This window comes from Bombus affinis, chromosome 4, assembly GCF_024516045.1.
Source record: "Bombus affinis isolate iyBomAffi1 chromosome 4, iyBomAffi1.2, whole genome shotgun sequence".
Taxonomy (NCBI): Eukaryota; Metazoa; Arthropoda; class Insecta; order Hymenoptera; family Apidae; genus Bombus; species Bombus affinis.
In genome coordinates this window covers 7,537,999-7,551,397 of record NC_066347.1, presented here as the reverse complement: position 1 = coordinate 7,551,397, position 13,399 = coordinate 7,537,999, and the positions used below count along the sequence as shown (strand labels likewise).

General features: G+C 36.0%; 1 protein-coding gene across 5 annotated transcripts in view; it reads right to left on the bottom strand.

Moving 5' to 3' along the window:
• LOC126915823 (neurogenic protein mastermind-like) overlaps window positions 1-13,399 on the bottom strand; it is a 248,007-nt gene extending 234,608 nt beyond the window's left edge. For 2 of the 5 annotated variants that reach the window (XM_050720884.1, XM_050720885.1), the window contains exon 1: window positions 3,511-3,891. In XM_050720884.1, the coding sequence (XP_050576841.1) occupies window positions 3,511-3,732 (222 nt within the window). In that variant the 5' untranslated portion in view covers window positions 3,733-3,891. Of the gene's footprint in view, window positions 1-3,510; window positions 3,896-11,267; window positions 12,490-13,159 lie in introns of those variants that run through there. The other 3 variants (XM_050720881.1, XM_050720882.1, XM_050720883.1) reach the window with 3 other exon arrangements.

Below are 13,399 nucleotides of genomic sequence, written 5' to 3'. Positions count from 1 at the left end.
ATCTCTTCGTCTTTTTCTATCCACGATATCTCAACCAAATTGAGCAAGATTATGGGAATTTTAGAATTTATAATCCTTTTAAGCAATCGGTTTATAATCTAATTTTTTTTAATAGCTAACATTGCCCGGAGAGATGTTTAATAATGTTCGGGTTTTAAACCACGACGATCAAGATACCTACACGCTGTTGCAATTGCGATTTCGTGTTGGTTCTGTTCGTAAGCTGTGTATCACGAGTGTAAATCATAAGTACGTTAGAAGGCAAAGAGGCTACAAGATAATTCTGGCGTCGAAAAGAACGTATGTAGCCATGCTATTGCAAATGAAATTGGAATCCTTCAAGAAATTTCCAACCCGACTCGAAAGTCAAGGATTAAAGATTCGAAGGTCAGTCGTTGTGATATTTCGTAAGCTTATTCCAAAATTTCGAGTTACCTTGACATGGAAAGGATTGCTTAAGAACAAATATTAATAATTAATCTGTATGGTGTTCTTTCGTCGAAAGTATCAAATATTTACGTGTGCTATTTCATAAAAATTATATAACCAGATGCCATCAATTTCGACGTATCATCGAGATCTACCAAACCTATGATCGTCATGAATAGGACATTTCTGTAAATTCCTGTTTTTATGAATACGATTAAAAAAATTGGAGATAAATAGAAATTTGTTTTGCGCTTAAAATATAACGACAACTTTACTTTTAATATTCTCTATACCTTTGCGTATGATCTGCATTTTATACACATTTCTTTACATTTCAAGTTTTCATAAATGCGGAAAAAATCCGCAGCCTAGTCACAAACAAAAATCATAAAAGAAGAAATTACTGTAAATACATTTCCAGGCAGATCGACATCAAGTATCGACATCAAGATGAAACACATACTTATGAAAGAAATATACGAAAGGAAACGTGACGTTGGAACTGTCGAATCGGTACGCATGAGAACCACCGTTCCTATCCGGCCAATCGGTGAACCTGGTGCGTGACACGTGATGCAAATCATGCACATAGAAAGACGCGTCAACCTCCGCCTCCCTCCTGTGGTCCAGTATCCTTCTGTACCTTTCCTCTCGGTGTCCTGTCAACTTGTCGTCCAAGGTGAGTAGACCTATTTGGCGGAGGTGCTTCAGTCACGACCAGACCAGACCAGACGACGACTACTACGACGGCGACCAGGTTGCAAGATCGTAGGTGGAGCAGAACCCAGTCTGGTCTCCTTCTCCCCTCTCATCCTTTCGCTTCTACCGTTCCTTCTTCATTGTTACCCGTCACACCGACGCACGGAGAGCACGAGACTCATTTTCAAGTCATTCTTTCTCTCCAGGGAACCGAGTCGATCGTCTCTCATTGGTAGAATTGAACCAGTCCATCAATGAGGCTTTCCAGATAATTTACGATCTCTCAAGATCGTGCTTTGATTCGCGCGTACAGGTTAAACGAGAATTAACAAGACAGAGGAGGCAATTAGACTAAAATGTGATAGTTTGGGAATATTTTTGGGTTGAAAAGTTGGGGAGAGTCCGCGTGAGAATCATTAGGATGATCGACTCTTTCTTAGAACTCGTTTCTTGTCTAGAAATTGGAAGGAAATAAAAAAATTTTATGTGGTTAAGTTGTCTATCTGACATGCGGTCATTCCGTGTTCTTATTATCATAACACATGATAAGGGTATTTTTAACAAAATAATCTTTCCTCGAATTTTACTGCAAAATTAATGTCCCGTATATCTAGAAGAGCAATTTTACAAAGTTACTTACAACAGTGTTACCAAGAAGATATTAACGTGATCCATGATTTGAAATAGTCTATAAACACAATTTAATTTCTTCCTATTTATTCGGATATTACTCTAACGTAATATGTTGTTATAAAAGTTGCTACTGGCTAATTATAAATATTCTAGTATAACGTTGACGAAAATACAATTTATTTTAACAAAACTGAATCTTTTATATTCCGATATATTTCTCCAAGACAACATAATGTACGTCCGATAACATCCAACAATATGAATCATATAAGCCAAAGATACCAAGATCATCTTCTACAAGATCTAGCGACGAGCTTACAAGCTTGATCGAACTCTGATTTTCTACTTGTAAATTCACTAATGTTACTAGTAAATCATTATACAAGAGACTAGAAAATCCATCTATCCAGAGATTCAGAGAAGAACGACAATGCTCAAGGATCGATGTTCATGGTTTGATTACGTTTGCAATGAAGGGAAAGGAATTGGAGGAACGATGCAGACGCTGACACGATGCTCCTAAATTGTCAGTGGGCGTTTGACTAATAGATTGCAATAAGAGTTGTCGAGCCAGTGTAATGACAACACCGTAACGAATGTTGAGTTCTCGATCGCTTACGAAGAAAGGACAGGCTTGAAACCGCGGTGGCAAAGAATCATTAACTTCTGTCTTTCTTTTAACCAATTGTGTCACATTATTTTTTGTGTACTTTTTTGTTATTCCTTCTTAGAATGATGTATTTGTGTGTTTGCCTTTTAGATAAACAAAATTTAAAGATTGTTTAAAAATTAAAATCTTTAAAAGATATTCATAAATTTCTAAAAACTTTTTATCGCATAAACCAAACACAGCTTCATTTATCCATCTGTAAGAATTTTCTACTAAGTTGCTGTTACTCCTTTTCTTCTCCGTTCCATTTCATTTAGTCGATGAATTTAATGTCACTTATTACATTTTTTTTATTATATAATTTTACAAATCATCCGTTAAATCATATTTGTATTAAAATTATACTTCGCTATATTATATTATTATTATCATTCTTATTATATCTGTTCGCTCACACCAAGAACTATGAACATAATAGGTACAGAACGATTGATAGTAAATATACTTCGACATTGTACGCGTATAAAGACAGGACGATAACAATTTACAGCGAAAGTCGTTCCGATCGCTATTTGAAATAGTCGCTGGAAAACGAAATTCATTCCAGCATTCCAACTTATTAAAAACAATTTTGAAAATAAAGCAATAGATGAACAATCATGAAGTTTCTTTTAATAAAATATTTTAATCACGCTCAATCGAGTTATTATTATTACCAAATTCCCAAATTTTATTATACTGCACTATTACCAAAATTCTTCTTCGTATTGTGCACACTGTCATTTGCGATAAAGTATTATAGGCAAAATTCTGGGAAATATTAAAGTAACAGGACTCTTTATCCGGCCCTACAAGAAAAGAGTTAAGAAAGAGAAACAAGAATCCACAAAAACAGAACAACATCGTTAGACGGATGAAGGAAATCGTAATTTCACAAAAAGGAGCTCGAATCCGACGACCGCGTGCGCAAAATGTGCGTGAATCGAGTACCACTGTGTCTGATCCCGTCAGTCTCGGCCGTTCAGCACGTGAGTCACTGGCGAGGTAGAGTCGGATAACAACGAACTCGAACAAATAACCTCGAATCCTTTTCGCATTACCGACTCGCCGAGGACGCGTAATACCGGCTAACTACTTACATATGAATACGAAGTGAATGGTTGAGCACTGCCGTTATCGATCCTATAAAACTTATTTCTCAGGATTCGCACTCTGGCACGTGTCATTTCTGTAGTTAGATGAGCTTGAATAAAGATGAACGCGGACAAATGATGGCAAAGTGATGTTAACGGCGCGGTGTAAACACGGGAAAGACTACCGTTGCTGGCGAGGTTACATGGAGTGAAGCGAATTAATTCCATAGTTTTTCATTTGTTTCTTTTGCTTCTAAGTGTTTCGTTGGATATTAGTTGTTGATGATTTGTTATTGTTGATTATGTTTGGTAGAAAAATAAGTTCCTGGTAAAGAAGACTATTTTGAAAGTACGTTGGATGATACTTGAAAGACAGTGAATATTTGACGGAAGTAAAAAATAAACTTCTTAACATATTCATAATTTAAAATTTGCCAGAGTTAAGGATTTCACGACTCTTATTAACATTTTTACATCGACAAGAATCTAGATATTTATGAGCGGTAACGTAAATCGATATTTTATTATCCGATAATTATACAAAACGTCAACGTTAATTAATAATCCACTAAACAAATAAATCATTTAGTTTCTAATAAAAACAAGTACAATCGCGTATAATTATTTCAGAGAACTTTTTTCCCTCGTGCTCATTATCCCAATTAATAAACGCATTTATCAAAATCTTCTTAAACCTTCCTTATATTATTCTTATTGTTCATACTGAATATAATATTATAAAATCATTAGACATAATTCGGTAATTAGAATGTAGCAACTTACAATGCGTTAACTTCATTACCAATAACCAATTCCCTATTACATCTCAATTTAAATGCGTTAACCTATCCAAACGTAACGTTTGTCTTAATGTAACTTCTCTTCTTTGAATGAGACGCGTTACTTCAATTGGACTCGTAATTCGTCACTTTCACGCAAGTGTATTGCAACGTCCAAATTCGTCAAGCAAATCGGAAACACGTGGCACCGTGGGTAAAAGAAGAACGAAGGAAAGGGAACGCTGAAAAGGACGACGAAGACTCGCGAAGAATCTGGTTCACCGCAGTCAACTTCCAACGGAAATCGCGATTCCCACAGCTTTCCCCGCGTTGCGGTCTGCGAGTATGGGCCGCTCATGCTACTTCATTGTTAGCCAGTGTAATACAGCCGCGACGCCATTATTATGAATGAGCGAAACAACCGCGTCGCTATATAATCTGGCAAGATACGTACGCGACTGTAAAGGCGTGTGGGTCAATTTATACAATGCCGATTCTAAATCAAGGTACGCTTAATGGATTTAGAGTTAAGTAAAGCAAGAACAAATAAATTAAGGAGTTTCAATAAGGAGTTAACAATAAGTTAAGGAGATTGAAAAAGGACCTATAGGTTTATGGTAAATATATGTATATAAATGCATATTGATTAATAAAATATAGTAGTAGTAATACAAACTATCGAAGTGTGTTTTGTACTTGCCTTTATTAGGTAAATCGTGATAACAATTACCCACGCTATATCTTCAAACTACTACTTTCCATTCTATTCACTTCATATTTTCTATCGCCACTAAAGAGATAATATGTTTGCCATGCCGCAGTACACGAAACTGTTCTTAAACTTTCTACTTCCCTCATTATCGTTACATAATAGAATTATGTAAAGAATTCAAGAATCATCAACGATGACCAAGAATCAGTCTGATACTCAATAATAATAATTTTTTAATTAATAAGAAAATTGAATTACAAAAAGGATGTATCTAGAAAATTATTATTATTGTTTTACAATTATATTAATTCACAGTAGGACGTGTAAGTAGACTTTTATCCTAACCATCTCCATCTAACAAGGTCAAACCAGGCTCCATTCCAAGAATAACAAAATTATGAGTATCATGCTACCTCTGTATATCGAAAGTCGCCAGAAAAAAATCACATATTGAACCTTCTGAACGTTATTAACAGCTCGATAGAAGATAAGGTAGAGAGGACTTGGTGAAAGTAACATATGTGTATTAATAAAATCAAAAGTTGCGTGAAGAGCCAGACACGGATCTGCGCAATAATGTAACGCAGATAAAAGGAATGATTAATTTCAGTTGAAAATTGTGCGACCTGATAACAGTGAAGAGAGACCCACCGTAATCTACGTCGCGCGTCGTGACGAATTATCAACATCCGATGGCGGACGTATATCGTTAGAGTACTCAAAAATGTGAAAACATCGCATTGGTGCAACCTGTGCAAACAATAATAACAGATCTGGTGGAATAAGAATTTCAATTTCAATGTATAATTTAGATGTTTTAGTAACCTACAAATCCTACGCGAATTTCATGCATTTCTGTCCCATTAAACCCGGAAGCGAAATGAAAAGAGGAAACAAAAGCTCAATTAATAATATAACAAGTAGCGTGCTGGGTTGATGTCTTATAATCTTCACAGATAGATTTGTTGTATATTTAAAAAAAAGCAATTTGTAATATAAGCACCTGTTATTAATAAAGATACTTAATTTGCCTCTATTTTCCATCTTATTCTATCAGGGGATTTCTTTTTATATAAATATCTTATTTCAAACTTTCCTATTATATATTTTAAAAACGATAGACAAAATATATTTATCTTAATCTTAAATGCGTAACCTTAGGTGTTTCACTTAACTGTAAATTTTCCAATATAGTATTTTATCCAGATTTAAAAAGTCGCACACGTCGCCGAGTTGGTAAACCTCTTTTATTTATCCTGCTATAAATAATAGTTTGCTTTCACGTTTTACGGGACGAGGTTCGTTTAATTAACGAACAACGCGTACACACACACACACTGAATGTTTTGAACTTTCACAAGTCGATATACAGTTTCTCTCTTACCTTTCTGCATACCCCTCTCTCTTTTAATTTAGTCTATCATCCAGCTAATCGACCAATTAAACACGAAGCTAATAAAAGTTTCGTGCGACGACTATTTTAACCGTCAGCTTTTCCCTCGATACAATCGGTTCGGGCGTGAGGACGCTTGTCACGTAATACGTGCATAGTGCATACACAAGCGATAACCGACCGATCTATTCTGGAAACATGCATTTGCATCCGTGTTTTTGCACGCTGTGCAAATTTTTCTCGTTCTATCGTTGATCCATTATTGGTGATCGCTAGATTGCGGATGTTTATGGATAGGTATAATTAACGATAGAATCATTGACAACTATAGGACTTGAAATAAATGAATCAACATGAACGATATATGAAAGGAATGCAAGGAAAATAAAGCTTTTACTTATACGTATTACAAAGAATGCTTGAAATATTAAAAAATGTGAATTTGTAAAATTTCTATGGAAAATTACGAATTGGTTATTCTAACTATTTTGGTATATAGCTTTAGTGGTAAAGAAATAGTTTTCAACCGGAAAATTAAAATGAAATATCGTAAAATTAAAAGCAACTTATTCTCAACTATTATGGATTTATAAACTAACTTTATCAATTAAGAGTTAAACGCTTTCCTTTATCCTAATGCGAATAACCTTGACTGAAAACGATTGTCAGAAACTAGTTTTAAAACGACGAAGAAATTTGATAAACAAAGATCAGTTCTTTTCACGTGGATAAGAAATAACATTGCGTCAATGCGCATTTGTATAAACGGTTGATACACTTATCGTCGCTTATCGTCTCTGTAAATAGCGTGCCGATGTATTTTTGGTTTCGCTTTAATTTAGATGCGATCAAACGTTTTGTATTTCGACGGTTCAGTTTAAATAATATTCTCTTATTCTGAGTTAATTAATTTCTTACACCGATAACTGGATTGCGTGTAAAAAATCCTTTAGATAATAACGCGAATTAGAAAATCTTGAACTGATTTTATTAGACAGATCGTATAAACACTCGAGCAATACTAATACTTGAGAATCGATAGAGTATACTTTATCAAATGGACTCGAGTATACGATTACTCGATTATTACTTTTATTAGCTTGGTAACCTGAGACGAATTCGAAGAAATTACTTTGTGGATTGATATTGAATACATTCGTGATTTTTATGTTACAGTAAAATCAATTAATGGAGTTTATTATTGAAACAGAATCCTATAGATTTATATTGGTTATTCGATTAAATAAATATATCTCACGCCAAATAAATGAATTTAATTTTTGAAAAAAATCGATAAATAAAGAATATGAAGGAAGTAAGAAACGAAATATTCATTGGCACAAAACTCCAAAAAAATTATGCTTCGTTAACTAGCAGTAGTTCCACGTGTTCAATAAATAAATTATAAGAGAATCAGTGGAACGAAGTACTCTCTGAAATAAAATTTTGTGAATTTGTATTGAATATCGATTGATACATTAAACAAATTATTTTGTCGAATCAGTTAAGAAAATAAAGGAACTAATGAAATAAATGTTTCCAAATCTGTATCAAATAATTGAATCTACACTCAATGGATATTTGATTGATTGCAATTAAATTTTCGTATTGGAATCAAATGGGGGAATAAAATACCAAGGAGATCTCGAAAGAGATTTCGATGAATTTGTATTTAACTTATCACAGATGTTAAATATAACACATAGAAAGATTATAGTATTTATATCTAAGTTGTAAGAGTTGTACTCGAGACAGATTGAAATTCAAAATGTATTTACTCGAAACTAGAACGCACAAATCTCATGGGCAAGATAACCAAATCAGCGAAGATTTATAACCAACATCCCATCTATCCAACTAACGAGATGTTACCACTAACATTAATATGCGATCAACCATCAGATAATGATAATGAATTGTCAGTGTTCAAATACTCGTTATACCTTGGCATACCTTTACAAAGCACAGACAACTCAAAACTTAAATTCAATCTTCCGATTTATATAACCAAATGAAATATCCTAATAAATTGATACTATAAGTGTGTGGCTATTCAATTATTATTTTACTTAAAACTTTGTTGAAGTTGAAATTGAAGTTTTACAAATAAATCAATAATTTTTTTACTTAAGCAATAAACTAAATACCGTGTTTGATAATTACTAAACCAAGCAAAACTTTTCATTCATCATTTTTTTCCGATTAATTCCTGGAAAATTGAGCAAGATTATAAAAATTATAATTCTTTATACTATAGTCTCGTTTCCATTGAAATCAAATATTAGCAACACGTACATAAAACCTAGAACTATAGCATAATTTTATAATTAAAAGGATACGATATAAGCGCATACTTCATTTCCTACTACTTACTTCCTAACAGAATAATATCGAAGGTGATAAAGGAAGAAAGTGGGTGTAAACATTGCGAATTAAAAAAAGGACAAAGAAAACAGAAAATGTAGAAAGAACATTTGCACCTCGTTGTAGGAAAGGTTGTCAGCAAGCTCTGTGAAGGTCGGAATAAACGCATCGCGTATAAGTTCGTGACAATGACGTTATACGTACCGGCGTAGAACGCCCCTGCATTGACGTAAATCCAAGGTTAATATGGGACGTCTCGAATCGAACGCCTACAGGTAAGCGACGTAGGTAGAGAGCCCACGATTTAACGATACTTTGTGCACATCCACCTGTTTCGAATCGCTTTTTAGACGACACAAACGACCGATATTATCGGGGAAATAAAGGGCGCCTGATAGATAAATATTTCCCGTGGAAAATATGACGAGCTAGCAATTTAAAATATTGCCTTCATTCGTACAGTGCATATCTGTATATTTAGGAATTGTATTATGGTGTATGCGATTAAACCTCTGAGAATGTGATGTGATTATAAGAAATGAGGATTTACGTATGTGTTAATAAACGAGGAAATATTCCTAATTTAAAATCCTAATTTAAAAATAGTTTAGTATAACCTTTCGTAAATTAAATAACTGTAGCAAGTAACTGCAAGGAACTGATATCTTTTACGTCAATCATACGGAAATAGAACACAATTTAACGGTTCATAATAAAAAAGTTATTCTACTGTTTAAAGATTGCTTTGAAAAAAATATGTATTCGTTGTTAACCCACGCAACGTTGGAAAAAGCAGTTAAAGTAAGGTCAGGTTTTATCGATACGGGATAGCAACATTTTAGTTGCACTTCATAAAGCAAAGCTTGTAAGATTTATCTTCTTTTTTGTTAGATATTCATGAAATAACTACGCCACTTTCGAAACATATTTCTCGCGATAAACGATTCGGAAAATAAACCGATATTTTTCTAAACTTGTTAAATATTCGAGCTTTAAAAAATATCGGACTTTAACGCTTGTTGACTCGCAAGCGTTGTATTGAACTTCGCAAGATGTTTGCAAGATTTATCTTTTATCAGATATTTCCCGGACTTATTGACTTATACTTTTGAAATGATTAAGTGTTAAAAATAATATTAAAAAAGGAAAAAACAGTCTAAGTTCATGAGTTGATGATACTACGAGTGGAAAGTTTCGATATTTTTCGAACTTTCCCTTGTTTTTCTTAGCTAGTAGCTTTATTCAGAATTATACATAGAAAAAGAAATTTCAAGCTACATGAATTTTTATAATTTGTACCAGGCTTTACCTGTTACAAATTGGAAACATATATTGGAAAAATATACAGTTATGTATGAATGTATGAATGAAACAGAGGATAGATTTTGGATTATTCACAAGAATGAATTGAATTTTATGTACGAATGGCATTTGCATATGATTGTATGTGCTACACGTAATTGCTAAATTATGCGTTTAATTGGATGACTTGTGTGTTCGAAACCTAATACAGAACAGCAGCAGCAATCAACAGTTTGAATGTTTCTAACACGAGTGTATTCGAAAATCAACTTCTACTTGTATATTAACGGATATTATAATGTAGAATCTAGTTACTAAAAACTTTATTACGAAAGAAAAAATAAAAGACTTGTAAATAAAACAATATCCTCGATTATAATCGCCAATAAAAAATTACGCAACCTTAAGAGACCCTAACCTGTCGGAAATATTTGACAAATTACCAGGGAATATTCCGAAATTCGGTGAGCAAAACATTGCAAATATTATCAGTGCGCGGTAACAGTTCATCGAGCGCTTTGTAAATGAAACTTGGTAGGATAGGTGTAAAGAGCATGGTATTTCATTACGCCCGCGCTTCGATTCCAAACCTGTGTAGTAGAATCTTGACCCGGCAAGTTGCCGAGTGCCGCTTACTCGCTATATACATACTACACAGTTTAGATGTTCTCAATCGCGTGACCCTCGACGATTGCGTTTCTGGATCGTGCACACGCGCACGCCTACATATTTGCACGATACATATTGTAACTGTGAAGAAAGAGGAACGCTCCTCGATCGTAAATGTCCGAGCCTGCTTCATTCTCGACGAGAAAATTTGTAACGTATATCATCGATAATTTACGATGATCGTTAACAGCCGATTATCGCGATGTTTGGAGTGGAACTCGAATCGTTCCGGATGAGTAAACACAATAGCACCGACGATACAATCCGTCGTCCCCGTCATCGTGTACGCGAAGCGTCATTAATCTTGCCCGTCGGTAGACGGAAGCGAGTGCACGAAATAACAAGGTCACGCGCGCGAAAGAGAAGAACATGCGATAAGAAGTTTGGAAGAAGAGGAAGGTTGACGACCGGCATGTACTTATGAAAGCGCGCGCGCGCACGCTCGCACCAACGCGAGCACCTACGCTAGAACTCTATAAACGCGCGCGACGAGGAACTCGAACGGGAGACAGACGAAAGCCAACAAGTAGAGTAAATGACTCACCACGTGAACGCTGGAGAGACCGACCGGCTCGCTTTGCTTCTTGTCCGTTTTCTTTGCTTGTCGTTTCGCCTTACTCTCGAGGAAACGTTGTTTCAGCACCAGTGTGTCCTGAATATTCTGCTCGCACAAACCGTTGAAACTTTGATCAAATCTCGGTATACAATCGGTCTGTCTACGCCGATAACTTTCGATCCTACGTCTCAGACGATCCACAACCGCCTGTCTCTTGGGGGTGAGTACTTCACCCATGCCAGGTGCTTGACCCATTTGTTGCTGCAACTGCAGCTGTTGACTTGTTATATTCAACTGACCAGCAGCGTTCAAATCGTGAATCCCGGCTGACTGGGCTAGAACAGTGTTCTGCAGGTTGTTTACGTTGTTGGCGTTATTAGTATTGGTATTAGCCTGGCCCACGCAGACCGAGATTGGGCCAGGCGCAGTGCCGGGGGGGCCTTGCGGGGGCTGGCGGGGCAGGAGCCCCCCGGCCTCCATACAGCCCCCTAAATCCACTGCAGGGTAAGCCAGCTCAGTGAGAACCTCTGCTACCGAAGCGCCTGACGCACGCTACTGCTACTGCTGCGACCTCGTCTCCCGCCGTTGCCCTCCAGCCGGGCATCCTCTGCCACCCTGCCAATGTGACGATCCTCAACTTCCGGTCAAGACGCATTTGGAATATGTCGTCGCGTCGTTCGCGCCTTGACACCGCTGTACCGCGCGCTTAACTTCGTCCTGTCTTGTATAAACAACAACGCCGGTTATACTTTTCAACGATGTACCAAGCTTCGTGTCGATTGTCCGATCGTTTCACAGTTTCACTCAATTCGATACGTTCGATAGTATATAGCGTATAGCACGCACGGCTGATACACATAAGACACACGATATCACTCAATGTATAAATCCTCGTTGATATTGTCGTTCGATAGGCACTCACGGTCCTTCGACAATTTGCTTTTCCATCAAACGATTAATCGCGAAACTGAATGATAAAGCAACACACCATAAACAAAGTTCGTCACGTTTCACATTCAATGTGAAAGAAGTTTTCGAACTGTCACTGTTGACGAGACGCGCGCGAAGATTCGACAGTAGGACGGAACGTTCACCGCGCGCGACTAAGTTCAGGGCCTGGGAAGTCCGTGTATACAAGAGGCGCCCAAATTGCCACGCCATCTGATAGTGATCTTTACAACTAAGCGTAGTTGGCGCCACGTATGAAATTCATACTTTCTTAGATTCTGTTCAATACCAACTATGAGCGTTTATCGGTTACGAAATTGTGTTTTTTTATTTTTATATAATGTTTTGTTCAATGATAAATATATTTTAACAAGAAAATACTACAAATTTATTGAAATTAAAGTATGATGTCCCGTGATATATATTTACAATTAACATACTGTTATATACATATATGTTTATTTTTATTATCCGGCTTAAAATTTATTCACGGAGGAATATGAAGTATTCTAGTCACTGAATCCTGTCTAGAAAATTGAAATAGAATGTTAACGAAAACATCTAATTATTTCATGAATCTAATTAATAATAAACAAATATATTCCAAGCTTTTTTAGAAATACGTAACAGAATGATTTCTCAACTTTTCAATGTCAAGCGGATACGTATTACTTACAAGTTAATAATCAATTTGCATAACCTTTTCAAATGAAAAGGGATAGATAAGATACAAATTACCTCGTTTCATAATCTACACAAAAACATATCCAAACTCACAGAAAATGGAACTGCTCTACGATTTACTGAAATGATAATCGATACAACACAACGTGTGAAGCAGCAGAAAAGTATACATTCAGAAATATATTTCCAATGCCCTCTTTAGTTGCTAAAGTCTAACTACAATCTTTCAATAAGAAGCTCTCTCTAACCGTTTTTCCTCTCTTTTCGTTCTTTGTCTCTTTCACTCTCTCTTTCTTATAGCGTCGCGCGTCTACGCGAGAGACGGGAAGCAAGATCGTAGTGGGAGTATGGGACAAGCTTTTCGCGGGGTAATATCAGCTCTGGTTCGCGGATCAGGCACACGCTTTACCAACGAAAGACTTTCTTGCGCGCGGAGGCCGGTGTGCGAGCGTTCTACTGTCTCTACCGACCATGAGGGACAGTATATA